The sequence below is a fragment of the Thrips palmi genome, unplaced genomic scaffold (assembly GCF_012932325.1).
Source record: "Thrips palmi isolate BJ-2018 unplaced genomic scaffold, TpBJ-2018v1 HiC_scaffold_7, whole genome shotgun sequence".
Taxonomy (NCBI): Eukaryota; Metazoa; Arthropoda; class Insecta; order Thysanoptera; family Thripidae; genus Thrips; species Thrips palmi.
In genome coordinates this window covers 9,486,784-9,503,916 of record NW_023144634.1, presented here as the reverse complement: position 1 = coordinate 9,503,916, position 17,133 = coordinate 9,486,784, and the positions used below count along the sequence as shown (strand labels likewise).

At 63.6% G+C, this 17,133-nt stretch overlaps 1 protein-coding gene across 1 annotated transcript; it reads right to left on the bottom strand.

The window, feature by feature from the left end:
- Positions 1 to 349: 349 nt before the first annotated feature.
- On the bottom strand, positions 350 to 16,128 carry LOC117652776 (acetylcholinesterase). The gene is made up of 15 exons (XM_034397870.1): positions 15,503 to 16,128; positions 13,243 to 13,358; positions 9,616 to 9,705; positions 7,720 to 7,768; positions 6,720 to 6,863; positions 3,658 to 3,843; positions 3,339 to 3,586; positions 3,051 to 3,213; positions 2,871 to 2,979; positions 2,690 to 2,771; positions 2,466 to 2,595; positions 1,227 to 1,430; positions 950 to 1,088; positions 551 to 840; positions 350 to 480 (listed from the first exon to the last, which is right to left on the bottom strand). The coding sequence occupies exons 1-15, from the start codon at positions 15,507 to 15,509 to the stop codon at positions 350 to 352; spliced, it is 2,088 nt and encodes a 695-aa protein (XP_034253761.1). The 5' UTR covers positions 15,510 to 16,128.
- Positions 16,129 to 17,133: the final 1,005 nt, after the last annotated feature.

Below are 17,133 nucleotides of genomic sequence, written 5' to 3'. Positions count from 1 at the left end.
TGCCACAACAGTGGAGAAATTAGGAAAAGGGGAGGGGGAGGAGGCGGGAAAGCGGCTAAAGCCGATCGTCCGTCAGGTTGTAGCGCCAAGCTCGCTCCCGCTGGTTTGGTGCGGCGATTTGGCCGGGGGCGGGGGCGGAGCTGGGACGTACACTGACGCCGCCGCGAGGGCGGGGGTTGGGCGTGGGGGCGGGCGTCGGGTCGGGGCTGACGGCCAGCTCGGGGCCTCCGCCACGGCTTCGGCGTTGCAGCCGGAACGGCCGGGACGGCCGGAACCTGCGGATCCGTCCGAGACAACGACCCAGGAGGCCGGCGCCGACACCCACCCCGGCACCCGCCCCCAACTGCCGTCAGAAGGAGTCGCGCTCCCTGCCGCGCTCCTTGGCGCGCCGCTTGAGCAGCACTAGGCACATGATGAGCAGCAGGAGCAGCAGCAGCACCAGCGCCAGCAGCGTGAACATGGCGGAGCGGAAGGGCTGGGCTGCGAGCAACAAGACGGTTCTTTCAAGAGCAGCCGAAACAGACGCGACTCGCAGTGTAGTGAGACCAACCGTTAGTGAGCGGGGCTTCCCTGGAGGCGGCCCAGACCGCCATGCGGTCGCCGATGCTGTCGTTGTGCAGCTTGGGCAGGAACACGTTCCACAGCTGCGCCGCCCTGGTGTCGCGCGCGTCGCGGCCGCTGGCCTGGCCGTCGGGGGCGCCCTCGCTGGGGAAGGCGAAGGAGTAGGACCGCATGGGCATGGGGTGCGTGCCGTCCGCCACCAGCGACAAGAAGGCCCTGTCCGAGTCGGTGTACCGCCGCCACGTGACGCCGTAGCCGCGCGCGCCCGGCGTGGGGTTGCTGCGGGGCACAGTACCGTGAGGGAGGCTGCTGCCAAACTATCTCGCCCATCGCCAGAGACCACGTTGAACCTTGAATTTCCGAGTGCGGCGCATGCACAGTCACTCACCCGGCCCTCGCGAAGTCCACCCACATCCTCTTCATGTAGGCCGCCAGGCGCTCCTCCTGCGGCGTGAAGCGGCGCCCAGCCACCTGCCGGAGCAGCGTCGGCCCCAGCAGAAGCAGCAGCTCCGAGCCGTACCCCGCGCCTGCCAACAACACAGTCGCTGGTTCGAATACCCGCTCTGGCTCGTTTTTTCCCCGCGTCTTGTCAAAGTTCCCGCGTCAATTCCTCGCGCGTGGCTCCTTGCCTGCCTGCCCGCCCCTTTGGCGGGGGATTTACTGACCCGGCAACAAAGTTTCCCGAAGTCTGGAGATTAGAATCACTTTGAGTAAGACCGCGCGGGACGACGGGCAGCACAGCGCAGGCAGCGCCAGGTCTAGGCAGGCAGTAGAGGTCACGCAAGCCGCGCAAGCCGTCAGGTCTAGGGGTCTAGTCGGACCACAGTTCCGTTCGGCAGCTTTGCAGTCCTCCAGGTTGTGAGGCTGCGCTATGCCTAGTCAGCCTGGTGGGTACGCAGTCTCGACAGTCTCGACGGCACCCCGGTAGGCAGGGCCGCACTGCCCCGGGGAGGAACCACGAGCCACGGCCACGTCGCCGCACCAGCCACAAACAGGCGAACAGATGACGCACGCGTAATTGTCCCAACTTGATTTGGAAGTGAGCGCGGGAACCAGCCGGAACGAGACTGTCTCACGGGGTCGCTCTTCTCGACTTGTTATTACACACAGGGGAGGCGGGGCGGGGCGGGGCGGGGTGGGGCGGGGTGGGGCCTCGTCGCCGAACGAGGAAGTATCAGGGCGTTCCCCGCGGACGCGAAGCAAGCCAGGCCCGTGGCAAAGGCTCCAGGGAATGCCGCGAAATGCCGTGCCTTAGCAGGGACGAGGAGAGACACAATTGTAACCCAATTCAACCGCCTTGGCAAACAATATCCACACAAGATCAGATAAATGATTTGGATTTCGGGAATCCGAGTGACACTCATCTTTTTTGTGGCAGTGCAGCCGCGGGAGGGGAGGGGTCGCATCCCTTTATCCGCAAGCCTGTTGGCCTGTTTCAGCCCAACTTGGCCGTCTCTTCGTTTCTCCCTTCAGCGAGCAAAGATGCGAAAGAAAATAAGCTAATTTGGTTGGGAATAAAGCAATTAAAACAAAGTTTAAAGGAGCGCCCCGGGCTGGCCGGGCTGGGCCCTCTGCCAGGCGCCCTGATCCTCGTGGCGTGGCGGGGCGGGGCGGGGCGTGGCGAGCTTGACGAGGATGGCGCTAAGGCCTGTTGCCCCTCATCCACCTCGGCCCCCTCGTCAAACTCGCCTTGAACACATCGCGGGGCGACGCCGCCTTCTCTCTTGTACTGAATTAATTGTCAAACCGGAAGACTTTGAAGTGGGACCGGCCCGCGGCCCGCCCGCGCTACATCCCATTATTGGACCTTTGTCGTCATCGGGAGGCCAAGAGGACAGCGCGGGCCTCGTTCTTGTTTTGCTCGAAATAAAGATAAGGCAAAGAGGCGAAGCAGGAGTCCCCACCTGGGTACCCTGAGCCCACCAGGTCGGGGCCCGGCTGGTCGAAGCGGTACGCAAACAGCTGCGTTGTCCTGGACGACAGCAACTGCAGCTGCCGGGCATGGGGCGCCTTGAAGCGGGCGTCTGTGTACATCTGCAAACACAGAGCAATCAGTCAGGCCGGGCCAGGCTGCAGGCGTTCCGGGGCGTTCCGGGGCGTTCCAGGGCGATGCAGGGCGCCTCCTTACCTGCAGCAGCCCCGCCATGAGGGCGCTGGTGTCGCCGGGCGCCGCCGCGTCCACGTACTTCCACTCCAGCAGCGCGCGCAGGCTGGCGTCGACGGCCACCTCGATGCCGGGCTCTCGCAGCGCGTCGTCCGGGTAGCCGTCCAGGTCGTTGTCGTCGCGGCGTTCGGGGAGCGGCCAGCGCGTGGGGATGGTGGTGAAGCCGTAGCGCTTGGCCACGCCGGGGATGGCGGCGTTCAAGAAGAACCGCCGCAGCTGCGCGAAGCTCTGCCGGGACAGGTCGCGCTGCTCGGCTACAGTTTGGGGAAGCAGAGCGTTTGAGAGTGAAAGTCACACCCGCCGCGTTGAAAGTCACGAGCCTCACCCAAGGCCACGGTGCCGTCCTGGTCCGCCACGCCCGTCATGATGGGCACCTGGGGGAACGCGCCCTCGCGCAGGGCGTCCCTCGGGTCCTTAGGCAGGTACTGCTCCTCGGGGGGCAGGAACGAGTCGGACACGGGCAGGGGCAGGTCCGACCAGTTACCGGCCTGGCGATACGGAAACAAAACACAATCTTTGCGGTAAGGGGTGGAGGACAGGCGCAAACGCCGCTTTGTTCACTGTCGGCGCATGGCAGACATTGAGATGACGGGATTCCGAACTGCTCACTCACCTGGTACTGCGTGAGGAAGGCCCTCAGGATCTCCGAGGTGGACTTGGTCCTGAGGCAGTCCAGGGTGGTGGCCGAGGCCGGGCGCAGTGGCGGCAGGCGGGACTCGGTGTCCAACGGGAAGGCCGCGAACGGCGGCAGCGGGCAGCCCAGACTGCGCGCCACCCCCAGCGACGCGGAGGTGGCCGACGGCGAGCGCGCCCATGGCGACGACGCGGCGCCCGACATGAGGACGGCGCGCTGGAACAAACCTAAAACACGACAATCAAAACACCGCCGGAGAGTGGCCCTGGTGGGGATCGAACCCGCGACCGAGGCTCACCCAGCGTCCGCGGGCTGGTGAGGTGCAGCGCAACGCTGGCCGCGCCCGCGCCGTGGCCCAGCAGCGTGATGGTGCGGGGGTCGCCGCCGAACTTGTCGATGTTGTCGCGCACCCACAGCAGCGCCAGGTACTGGTCGAGGAGGCCCAGGTTGCCGCGCGCGCCGCCGTCCCCGAGGCAAAGGAAACCTGCGAAAACAACAACATTTTCATCACCGGGGAGAGGGTCTCAATGATGGCGTTTCGTTTCGCCCGCCGATCGCGCACGCCCCGCCGCCACCCGCGGCACGGGGGCCACGCCCGCCACGCCCGCCACGCCCCGCCGCAGATTGGGTTATGAATGTATAATGCGTGGGAAGCTGCGACGGGGGGGGGGGCACGCTTTTCGACCCGGCAGCCGGGGAACCGGCCTCAGCCACGGCCTGCCTCGCGTACACACTGGTACACACCCCTACGGGGCGCCCCATGAGTGCGAGAGAGACGGAGCGACGAGAGCACCGTTCGGAAGCAGCCTCTGCTGCTGCTGCACCCACCGATCTCGTTACTCGGCCCGTGTCGTCATCGGCTTTGATGCACCGGCCAAGGCCGCCGGCCGCACCGCGTGCTTTGGTTTGGCGCGTTTGGCGCGTATGCCACGCTGCGGGCCGATTCGCTCTGTCTCTGTCGCACTCAGAGAGCGGCCGGCCGGCGCGCGATCATCGGCGATCCCCACCGCAAAGCCGGGGCCGCGCTGCCACGCCATGACGCGGCCGGCCAGCCGAGGCCCAGCCGAGCCCCAGCAGCCCACCACGAGTCCATGATGGCGCGGCTAACGCCAGGCTAACGCCAGGCTCAGGCAGCCGACGCGCTGACGGTTCAACGCCAAATGTATTCCTGATGCACCACGGCGCCGTGCTGCACGACCACTGTCGCCAAAGTGCCCCCCCCCCAACCCGGGGGCGTGTACCGAGTGCAGAATGGTTTGCCGTTCGGCGGCCTCGGCGTGCCGCCGCGCGACGTGCGCCGAATTTGCGTCTCGCCTCCGTCGCACCGCTACACTATAACATTCAGGTGCTGCGATGGGCGCGTTTAGCTCGCGCGCCTGGGTAGCTTTCTACGCGTTCAAGTTACATTTTAACGCGGCGGGGCGTATGAACGAGTCCGGGCGTCATTCATAAATCCTCGCGTGGTTGTCTAACTTCGGGAGCGCACAAAAACATGCACGATTACGCAAACTAAACGCACTGAAAAGTCTTTGAGAACGATGTACGCTGCTCTGCTTGACGTTGACGTGCGACGAGCAAGCACCGGGCAGCACAAAGCCCCCCCCCCCCCCCGACCGAGCTGTCAGCCCTTACACGGCCGGCATACACCGCGGCCTAGTGGCGTACACCTGGTGCTGGTCAATGATTGGCGCCTTTCGGCTGGCCGGCGTGCGAGAACACTGTGTGGTACACTGTGGGACGACTTGTTTTGGAAATGTCCAGTACACGTGTTTTGAAAGTGTGCAATTGAATGGCCGGCCGGCGCCGGCAACGCGACAGCGGGACTGGGAGAGAGCGGCACTGTTTCTCTTAGCGCCCGACCAAGTGGCGGTAGGCAACCCAGCGCGCTGCGCGCACGCCTGTGCGACGGGTGGCCTATCCCCGCCCCGAAGGCGCCTCGCCTCGCCTCGCTGGCCCGTCGTCGCTCTGTCTCTGTCTCTCTCGCGCACCCTAGGTCGGCCCTTGAGGGCGACAGAGACAGAGCAACGAAACGACGAGGACGGCGCCTCCCCGAGGAGCCCCCGGAGCGCCCCGGCGGTCTGGAAGAGACCGGAGGTGGTGAGGTGTAATTGCTGTTGCAAAAGAGAGAAGGAGAGAGGCGGAGAGGTGCTGGGGCCAACCTGGGAAACTGTCAACAAATTCTGAAAAACTTTATTCGGGCCGCATCCTTGAACGTCGCGCAGCAAGTCGCCGGGCTTAGGTGCGGCAGGGCATGCGAGTGGAGGGAGGGGAGGGGAGAGGATCGGGGCTTCATATCCACGGCGCGTCCCTGCAGGCCGCATGCCGCGTGCCCCAGCTCCTCCCAAACAGCGCTTCGTCGCTCTGTCTCTGTCGCACCCCAACGGAACGCCGCGCGAGTGCGAGAGAGACAGCGCGCCGAAGCGCCGTCCCGGGCCCAGCCTGGGGGCCGTCATAACTCCGGTAACGTCCGCGAGTAAAAGGGTGATGCGCCGTCAGGGTGGCGCGTTCCGGCCCGGCCCGGCCCGGCGACCCTCACTTTATCTTCAAATTTGACGCGCTGCTGGGGCGCGAACCGCCGACCTGCACCGTTATAAGGCGAGGACTCATCGGTCAGCAGATGCTTAGAGGGCGGCGATGATCCGGAGGGCGCTTTTGTCCGCTCGGCCCTTCAGACTGCAGGCCCTCAGGCCCTCCAGGCCCTTCAGCGGCGAAGGGCGCGCGTTAAAACTTAACGAACCCCGGCGTGGCCGTGCTGCCGTGCTGCCGTGCTGACCAGGACGCCGATGGGCTGCTCCACCGCCCCGCCTGCTCAGCTCATATCGCAATATCGAGCCCCGCGATCAGTATCATTATTGCACGCTGGCGGAATTTCATGCTGCAGTAAAGCGAGCGGGGCCGCGAGAAACGCTGCGGGGCGGGGCGGGCGGCGGGCGGGGCGGGGCGGGGCGGGGCGGGGCGGGGACGCGCAGAAATGATTCACGCGTTTCGGAGTCGCACACGCGTTGGTGGTACCATGTATTGAGCCCAACCTGATCTTAATTAAATGATAAGTAACTTGCCAGTAATATGAGCATTATTGAGTGTTATAATTTTCCCTGAAGTCCTGTACCGACGAGCAGCACACAGAGGACCATAAGACCGGTGGAGGCGGCCAAAATTCTATGTGCGTTTTGAGCTCCAGAGTCGCTTAATGGGACTCGAACCGAACGTGTGACCCCACCAATGGATTCCTCGATCGGAGAGCAAATGGTGGGTCACACGCTCGGTTCCAGTCATTTTTAGTGACTCTGCAGCTCAAAACGCGTCCGGGATTTCAACCGCTTCCAATCCACTGTGCGACGAGCATGCTGCAGCACTCACCGAACACGTTGAGGCGGTAGGCCACGGTGACCACGACGACGCCCTCGGCGGCCAGGTCCTGCGCCGGCAGCTGGGCGGGCGACCCCGTGACGAAGCCGCGGCCCTCCAGGACGACCATCACGGGCACGGGGCGGAACGCCGTGGCTCCCTGGAATAATGCAGGCGTCTGACGTCACGGCCAAAGGAGCGGACAATCGCCAGTCAAACCCGCACCGAATTATTTAGCCGGCTGTCTGGCTATGAGCACGTTTAGTGCCCTGGTGCCGGCCCCTGTCCACGAGGGGGGAGGCCACCGGCGGATGGCGGGGACAATGGGACTGACCTGTCAGTACCCCGCGCGCGAAAGACACTGCCATGCTGCCTTCGGGCCGGGCTCCTGCAGGCGGGGTAGTGACGGTTTTCTTCGCGCGCGAAGACCTCATCAATACCCCACGCGCGAAAGACACTGCCATGCTGCCTTCGGGCCGGGCTCCTGCGCGCGGGGTAGAGACGGTTTTCTTCGCGCGCGAAGACCTTGTCAATACCCCACGCGCAGTCCGAGCATCGAGGTTCTCTCACGCGCGGAGGAAGGAACAGGGTCGGAAGTTGGTTTGCTTGCAAGGGAAGACCTCTAGGACTGAAGAGTCGGCCCACGCCGGCTGCGGTACACTGTGCGGCCGCTCACCTGTGGCTCCGTAGAGGCGGGTCAAAGACGGGCAGGTGCTAGGGCGGGCGAAGCGGCGAGGCTGCGAGGAGCGGCAGGTGGTGCTGTGCCGCGTCCGCGCGTCCGGCTCTTTAAACCCCCTCAGGTTGCCTTAGGCTGCCCCGGGCTGCCCTGGGCTGCCTCGGGCGGCGAGTGTTCGTGTTCCCAGTCGCCGCCATTCGTGCGCTGCGCCGCTGTGCCCGCCACAGTGTGCCCGCCACAGTGTGCCCGCCACAGTGTGCCCGCCACAGTGTGCCCGCCACAGTGTGCCCGCCCGCCTCTCCCGAGCGGTCTTTGTCATGCAGAATTCAGCTCGACTCACCTCCGGGGCCCAGATGTTGAGGAAGAGACAGTCCTCGTCCTGCTCCTGGAGGCCGAGGCCCAGCCCCAGCCCGTCCGAGGCCAGGGCGGCGGCCAGGCCGGCGGCGGTGCCGGTGCCGCGCGCGTCGGGCTGCGGGCAGGCGGCGCGGAAGGACGTCGCCGACAGTGTGCCGTTCCAGCCCCGGTGCCGCGCGGGCGCCTGCAGCATCGAGAACTCGGGCTCACAAATCCACGAATAATTCAGGGCTCTAGAAATACCCTCAGGCTTATCTGGCATGAAACAGTGAAGTGTGAGAAATGAAATTTAGGATCTTAAAATCAAGTAGAGAGGAGAACTTCGAGGTCCAATGAAAAGATGGGAAACTTTGAAATTGCAGTATGAGAAATTCGGAGAGGTGCAGGGCCTGCAGGGCACGGTCGCAGACGGGCAGCAGGTGGCCGTCGCGGACCGACGCGCGGAAACATTCGGCGCCGCGCCACGCTCCATTTTGCTCCCGGGGGGCGCCACGCCACGACGCCACGGCCCCGGGCCAGTCCGCGCCCGGAACGCCTGGAACGCCCTGAAGCCCTCACTCCTTTTTGCTTAGCCCAGCCAGTCCGGGGGCGGCAGACATATGTCCCCTCCCTCCACAAATTCAATTCGGGAGGCGTGGTGGGGGAGGGGGAGGGGAGGGGCTCCTCAGATACAGCAGAAGTGCAAAACTCTTCTTAGAGCGGCAGTTGTGCGCATGAATATAACATAACCGCGCCGAGTACACAAACCTTCCCCAGCTTATCCGGGCCTGAAATTTACATCCTCGGTGGGCTTATTTATTTCCTTATTTCGTGTCCTGGGCGGGGCGGGGCGGGGCCGGACGGGGCGGTCGCAAACCGCGACCTCGGAGGCTTGGTGCCGCATCAGTCTTGCAGTGCGCTAGGTCAGGGTGGCGTGCGGAACGTTGAAAGATGAAAAAACAATGAAACAATAATCGAGCGAATAAACATTGCAACGACCGTCTGCCGGTCCGTCTGTCTGTCCCGTCCGTCCGCCCGCCCTGCCGCGCCGGGCTGCCGCGGTGCGTCCCATTTCTCGCAGACAGAACAGGCTGACTCCCTGGGGCTGCGACGTGTAGGGCGGCAACATGTTGGGCGGCACGTGCACCCCTTAACAGTCCCTCCCCCTCCACCCTAACCTCCCTCACGCCCTTCTCCGCGTACCGCGGGCATGGCGCGGGCATGGCGCGGGCATGGCGTTGGCGCAGGCCCCGCGTTATCCAAGTTTACTGTGCTCTCGTCGTCCTTCGGGTCCTGCTCCTCTTCGTACTGCTGCCTGCAGGAGCAGGCCTCCTCGGCGCAGCACACGCGGGGCGACGCGGGGCGAGGTCGTCTGATCTGCGCCGGTCTTCTGGCCCACTGTGTGGCCCGCTCTGGCCCGGCTGCAGCGCAAACTTCGTGATGAGTTGATGATTGAAGAAGACGGTGGTATTGAACACCGACGACGTCTGCGTCTTACAGCTAGCGCTGCTGTAATTTCCTTCGCCATATCAAGTCGAATAATCAGCCATTCCACACGCCAACACTCCGCTGGCGACACAATCTCAGGACCCCATCTTGGTCTTGTTTGACCCTCGCCCACAATAAACTAGCGATCCCCCTCCCCCGTCGCGACGCAGGCTGCGCAGGCCGTGCTGAAGGCAGCGGGGCCCAAATTAATCCTACCCACTACAAGCTCCCCACCCTCCACGGTTCCATTCCATGCTTTGCACTGCTCTCCACTTGCGCGGTGGGCAACCCGACCAACCCGACCCGCCCAAACCCAGCGCGCTGCCCTGCCCACCCGGCGCACGTCTCTGTCTCTCTCGCACCTGACGCCCCTCGAGTGCGAGAAGGACAGAGCACGCGGGCTTTACTCACCGAGAAGCGCAGCTCTCCGATGGGCGGCTCGGCGTAGGGGACGCCCAGGTAGGCGAGGACGCCCTGCCGGGTCTCCGTCAGCACGCGCATCTGGAACGACAAGAACGGGCTCAGTGACGTCATCCTGCTGCGAGGCCGGGGAGCGGAGACATTTGTGCTCGGCGAGGACAAACTCAGTGTGGTAGAACACGAGGTTGCTCCCGTGGTGAGATGGGCGAACTGTCTGGTGAGCTACTACTCGCGCACCCTCGCTGGAGGCTAGGTCGTTAGGTGCGTGTGGCTCCATCCCACTGTCTCCCCGGCCGGTCCCTGATAGACTTTCCAAGTCTTTCCCCTCCCCGCTGACGGAACAGACTCCCCCCCCCCTTTTCGGACCGAATCGCGCGCCGCGCTGGATTTATCGCGCGCTCCGAAGCTCCGAAGCGCAACGCATTTTCATATTTTACGGCGCCAGATGAAACGTCGCTCGCCTCGGAGCGCTTCGGAGCGCCGCCACTTATCCCCGTTTTTAAAACCCGCCCCGCGAGCCGCGGGCCGCCGAGCGGAGCGGAGCGCAGCCCGATTACGAATGCCCCTGCCTGCGCGAGGGGGGGGGAGGCCGTGAAGGTGAATATGAGGGGGCTGCCTTCTTCAAGTGCTTCCGCAGCGGCCGGCTGGGGTGCGAATAGGGAAAAGGGGCGGGGGAGGGGGCGGCCGTACCATTGGGGAAAGTGGGCGATGGAAGATGGTGGGACGGCGCGCCGCGGCGGGCCCAGGGCAGGGCCGGGCCCAGGGCGGGGGGGCCCTCTGACTCGAGATATGGCAGTGGCCGCTTGAAATCGCCACGACGCGCGAAGCGAGGCCAGCAGCGTAGCCGGCGTAAATAATGTAAAGCCGATGGCATTGCCCGAGGAGCGGGGCTCGTCCGTCGATACGACCCCCACCACCTTTTTAGCCAGGGTCTTCCGCGTCGCGATGAATTAGCAAACGGCAAAACTGCGAAAACTAAAATCAGCTCGCGTCGGACCGTGAGAGCGCGCGCGAGAGTTGTCGAGCTCGGTCAGGCGGCTGGCAGGCAGTGCCGGGGAGGCGCGAACTTCGCAGTGCCGGCACGGCGTCAGCGGCACGGCCAGCTAGGCTAGTTCGCCTGCGGAATAATGCATCCTCGCATGTTGGCCTCCGTGCCTGAAGGCGCCTCGCTGGGCAGAGCCTGGCAGAGCCAAGCCGAGGCGTCCAAGTCCAAATTTGCACGCAATCACGATCGGCATGCCAGTTCCGGGGGCGTCTGTCACACGCCCCCACGCACCGCCACGCACCGCCACGCACCGCCACGCACCACGCCTAGATCTGCCTGCCCTGCCCTGCCTGCCCTTGTCTAATCTGAAATTAATCGGCGGCGAGACGTTCGCGTGGTTTGCGTATCGCGCGGTTTGCGTCAACGGGGCGGGGCGGGGTGGCGGGGCGTCCAGGCGGCGACGAGACACGACAGGGTCGCCGGAGCCGCAGGCCGGAGGGGTAAATTGATTCACAGAACGGAAGCCGAGTGTATTCCGCGTGGGAACGGGGAGGAGGGGGGGGCGGACTACGCGCCGAGTGCCAAGTTAGTTAAGTCGGATCAAGCAAGCGGCTCGAACGGGTTATACAGTCAGCGGGGCGGCGGCGGCGGGTGTTGCCGGAAAGGCTGACTTTGCGCGCCCTGATGCCCCGCCCCGCCCCGCCCCGCCCCGCCCCGCCCCGCCGTGCGACGAGGCCGAAGCCCGAAGCCAGGACGGCTGCCGGGACCCCCGATTCAAAGTCGCCGCGTTCGATGTGACACGGCCGGCTTGGCTGAATGTATAAAACAGGAGTGGCCCGGCTTTCAAAACTCGCGCGCCCTTTCCGACTTCCCTATTCTCCGCCAGCCCCGCCCCGCCCCGCCCCGCGGTATGCAGCCACTTTGCGCCCTGCACTACATCTCGCGGCTCCCGGCTCCGCGAGCTCCAACGCGTGGCGGCAGCGTGGCGGCAGCCTTTGGGAGGCTTTCCGAGGCGGCTGCCTGTGAGGCGGCCTGTGAGGCGCAGAGCAGAGCAGCCACTTTGGCCGCCATTACGCAGTCCGCGGCCACGCCGCAGCGCCACTGCCAAAGCCACGGCGGGCCTGCACTTGAAATTCCGCGTGATTGGCGCCTGTCGATGCAGGGGGTGTCTGAAGTGGGGGGCCCGGGCTTGCTTCTCCCCCCCCCCCAGAAGACACCATCGCTGTGCCTGGCTTTGCCACACCTGGGTGAGCGTAACCCCCTGGTAAGTCGTTGTCGTTCCACTTGGAGCCCGAGTCGTCCATCACTCAATCGGCTGAAAGCTGGGGAAATAAGGAAGGGGGAAGAGGAGGGAGAGGAAAAACGTAAATGTGGGGCATTTGGAGATGAAGTCATTTTGTGGAAAGACGCGCTCGAGAGCTGGTCGGGGGAAAACGTCTTGATTTGGACGACGCGCCTGCGGCGTGGAGTGCTCCGAGCGACTGAGAGCGGAGACAATTTTTCAGTCCCCACAGATTATATTTTTTGATTTCCCCTTTTTTGATCCACAGACCATTTTTCACGTCCAACAGACCAACGCGAGGATCGGATGAGAAGATGAAGAAGAAGGAGCAGGAGAATAGGAAGAAGAAGAGGAGGAAGAAGAAGAAGAAGAGAAGAAGAAGAAGAAGGAGAGGAAAAGCGGTCTGCCTGCAATAAGTACTGCAGCGCCAAGGGGTTGTAAAAAGGGGAGGGGTAATGAGCTCTCAGCGACTCGGCGGGACTCGGCGCGGGACTCGGCGGGACTCCAGTGACTCCAGTCGACGGCGTGCCCGCGCTGCCTGCATGGCGCCCTTGCCCGCGGCGCCGGCGCGCCGACGGCGACCTCTGGCGGTGCAGTGCAGTGTCGTAATCACCGGCCTGCATGTCGAGCATTGTCCCGGCGCTGCTGTTCGGCCCGACAATTAACGCGTATCCACAGAGGCACGCCGTGGCACGCCGCGGCACGCCGAGAATGGAGCCCTTAAAAGGCGCCCTCGACACGGCCTCGACGCCGGGCAGGGGCTTGGATTCGAAGCGCCCCTGTTGCTGTTTGAACTGCAGCGCCGCGAAAGCACACTGCAAACTGCGACAACGCGCTGTGTGTCGTTGGGCCCAGCAGCCGCTCGGTCCGAACCGAACGGCCACAAATTTGGCAACGCGGCCGGCAGGCGGCATATCGTGCCGGCGGGAAGGGAACCGCGGGAACATGGGATATCCCAGGCCGGATATAGTCTATCCACGGTCAAGCGCACGGGCCGCGTCCGGGGCGGCGTGTTGTGGTGGCGTCGCGTCGTCATGGCGTCGCGACGCGTCGCGCTGGTCACACTCGGCCGGCCGGCCGGGCTGCGTGCGAAGCGAGGCGACGCGGCGCGGCCACTTCCGGTCCTTCCGGTGCACAGCGCCGCGGCGAGCCGCCCGGAGCGTCGCTCTGTCTCTCCCGCACTCCCACGGGACGCGACTGGAGTGCGAGAGAGACAGAGCGACGATAGCACTTTCGGCACCACCGGCACCAGCCAGCAGGCCGCAGTCATAGTTCGTCTGAACGTGGTTGGAACGTTAGGTGCACTCCACCCTGGTATATGTTTACAGTGTGGGACCTCGTCGAGACTCACCCCGCGGACCGCGCCCTGGCTCAGCAGCACGGACGACTCCTGCGGGCCCAGCTGCACGCCGAGGGCCATCTTCACCACCTGCAGCAGCAGCGCCAGCAACGCCAGCAGTCGGGGACCTGCAGCACACAAGCAGGCCGGCAGCACTTATTGGACAAACTTAACAGAAGAAGCCTCTGTTTTTGTTTTATTCCGGCGACAAAAAGGAGCCCGGGCCGTATCCTCGCCCCCGCCCTCCAAGACCGACCGGCCGACCGACCGGCCCTGCAGTCGAGGCCCTTGCACTACTTCTTCTCGGTCACGTCCCGTGCCGTGCCGCGCCTTGCTGTGCTGTGCTCTGCTGCAGCAGCTGGATGGACGCGCCGAGTGCACAACGAAACACGTCACATGGAACTCTCCCACACCAGTTACAACTGTCCAATTCATTGTGATAACTCGGGTTGGAATGGAAAATAAACGAAAACTTTCAAAGTTTCAAACTCAAATTTCTAAACCAATTGAAGAAACATGGAAAAATTTTCAGATAATTCGGAAACTTTGAACCTTGCTTAGAACACTTTTCTCAAGGCTACGTACTTTTATTTTTTTTTTAATTCTCTTAATTTTTTTCTGAAATTTTTGGACTCAAGCAGTGGCTTAGTGGTTTAGTGGGTCTAATGCAGAGAAAGCGACTGTGATCGCGGGGTTTGCTCCGCCCGCATGTGGGGCCAGGCCAGGCCAGGCGCCCCCGAGCCCCCGCGGCCCAGACGGCGCGCCCCGCGTGGAACGCATGGCGCAGGCCCGGGGCGCACATGCAGGCTATCACAGAGCCCGTATGAGTGAGAGAGAGGGACCGCCAATTCGGCACTCGTTTTCGGTACAGTAACTTACTTTCACCGAGTGGCGACGGATAGTTTGAAAGTAAGAGGTGCTGCTCACAGCCTGGGTTTCCCCAGCTCAAATTTTTGCAATTTTTAATTGACTGTCTGCGAATGGCTTGAACGGACCCTCCAAATCGCATTTCTGTTCATAAATTTTTAGTTGTCATTTTATAAAATTGGCAGGCGAGGCTCGCCAATATCGACCCTGGCATTTTTTTTCGCCAAGAAACTGTGGTGTGGCAGTTTTCGCTTCGATTCTTTAGCAGAGTTCGTCCCCAATGTGGGTCATCCGTGCCGCGCCGGCCAAGCCGGCCAAGCCTAATGCGAAACGAATGCTGCCCCGTCTGGCCGGCCTTCCCGCCGTAATCTCCGCTTTCTCTCAAAAGAGAAGCCAAGGCTTTGACAAAGCTCTCCTAGAGACCGGTGGCCGCGCGGAGCTGCGGAGCCAGCGCGGAGGGAACTCCCGCTAGACGCGCGCTATTTTGAATGGCTCAGACAGGCGGTCCGGGCGGTTTGGCGAGGAATAAAGGAGTAAGCCCCCGCGAGGCCAGACGCAGCAGACGCAGCCAGACGCATCACAGTGGACCGGTGGAGGCGGCCAAAACTCGAGACGCGTTTTGAGCTCCAGAGTCACTAAACAGGACTCGAACCGAACGTATGACCCCACCGGCCACCCCACGCGGACGCGCGCCAAAAAGGAACTTTCATAGCCTCGCGACAAAAAAATTAAAAACATAAAAGAGTAGTAAAATGCCACAAAGCCGTCCCGTCCCCCATAAGGTTCAGCCGGCGGGGCTGCGGGGCCAAATGGTGCGCCAGCATCTCCAGTAGTCTCTCCAGTCTCTCCAGCAGCGGGGCGTACCGCGCCATCAGGACTGGCTCTCCAGGGCTCTGTCAAGTGGACAAATGCTTCTTTAAATGGAGTTTCTGTCCGACGCCACGCGGCCTCATCCCGCTATCGCGGTCCCCGTCGCACGCGGTGGACGGCAGTGCGAGGGAGAGAGGTGGAGGAGTGCCCCCCCCCCCTCCTCGTACAGCCCCTTTCAAAACGCGATTTATGGCGCGAGGATTTCGTAGTTCCTTCCCGCCTGCATGTGCACAATCGTGTTGGGAAGCGCTGCGAGCGATTTGAGACGTTACGCCACTCGCCGAAAGTTGCCCCCCGAACGGAACGGATCCAGGAGCAAGTTCTATCAGTGTAGTGACCCAGTCCGATGATTGGCGTGGAGAGACCTTCATGCCGCGTTTCTATTTTCGGTTCGCGGCGTGGCAGCAGCAAGGACACTGGCGGCGAGATATCGAAGCGCCTCGCGCCGCGCGCGGAGTGGCGGAAAAGGAAATGAAAATGGCGAAAAACAGTCCCAAAAAAGAAAGTGAAAATGTGAAAATCCGGCTTTACTTACTCGCCATCTCGGCGCTGTCAAGGCCCTCTGCGCTGTCCCTGCCGGGGTGACGGGTACCAGCCCATCGAGGACGGACGTCACCGAGGGCCTCTACGTGGTTCTCGACGTGATCCTGGAGGCAAGCCGGTTGGTGCGGCGCCCGGACCCCCGCCGAGCCTGCCCGCCAACATGAGGGGGCCTGTCCACGACCGCCAGGGCCTCCAGGACGAGCTGGTCACACGACACTGGAAGTGGTCGCGGCTACGGCCGAGTCACAAAGTGGTTGCACAGGTCAAGGGGGCCGTCGCGAAATGCACACGACGGTCACAAAGAGGCACTAAAGTCGGCTCTCGATGGCCACACTGGTCACAAAATGATCACTCCACGCGGCCAAGCGCGCTCGAATGATTCACTGGCTGGTCAGTACAAACTGGTCACAAACTTGTCACAAACTGGCAACAAACTGGTCACAAACTGGTCACAGACGCGGCACGAACACACCGAACCACCCACTGAGCTGCCGCGAACCGGTCACTGGCCGACGGCGTGGCGAGACTAGAAATGGGTGCGATACTGATGGGTGGCCGCCTCGCGCCTGGTTGGCAGTGTCCTCGACGCGGTCCTGGGCGCGCGGCGCGACGCACCGATCCGGTCGACGGCGTGGCGGAAACTGGAGCTGTGGACCGGGCCGCCGCCGGAAGTACCGCACCGGAGCATGTGCACTGTGTGTGTGTGCGTGCGTGTGTGTGATCGGGTGTGAGTGAGTACGTCGCGCTTGTGATTAGCGGCAAGGCACGGTACGGGCCGCGCTGCGGTGCTGCGGGCACGGCGGCCACGGGAGGGGCAGGCCCCGCCCACCGCACCCACCGCGCCCGGGCCCTGCGGTCGCCGTCAAACTGCCGCCAATGCAAACAATGTTTTCCAAGTCTGAGGTGGCCTGATCGACGCTGGGCAATGGGCCGCCGAAGTGCGGCAGCGAGAGTCTCCGCCACGACGCCGAGGACGCTGATTGGCTGCTCGGTGCACTTGGCGGCGTCGAGGCGCGCCACTGTGGGAGACGCGTGTGCGGCGCGTGTGTGGCGGCCCGGGCGACGCGCCGCGACGCGCCGCGACGGAAGCAGGCTGGTCGATGTTCCTATTTCGTATTCATTGCTTGTTCCCGCGAAGCCCCCACTAAAGCGGCCCGCCCCGCGCCGCGTCTCTCTCGCGCCCAGACGGCCTGCCTTGCTTGCCTCGCGAGTGCGAGAGAGACACCTCCCAATCGAAATCAGTCTGCGGGGCAGCGCAGCCCCGGCCCGCCAAGCACCCCGATTCTCTTTCAATGTGCTCTGGGCGCGGATACATGCTATAGTGGCAGCAGCGCACTGATTCCGAAGAGGCACTTCGTCTCGTTGTCTCCGTCACACTCATGGGGCGCCACGAAGGGGTGTGAGAGAGACACGAGAACAAAGCGACTTTTCGGCAGGGACAGGCGCGGCGCCGTCGGGGTCCTTGGAGGCCTGGAAGGCGCTGGAACATCCTGGAGACCGCCTGGAACATCCTGGAGACCGCCTGGAGACCGCCTGGAACGTCGGCAAGGACGTGGGGTGCGCCAGGCAGCCCCAGGCAGCCCCAGGCGGCGGCCTGGATCAGCAGGATTCGGGTAACGGGAG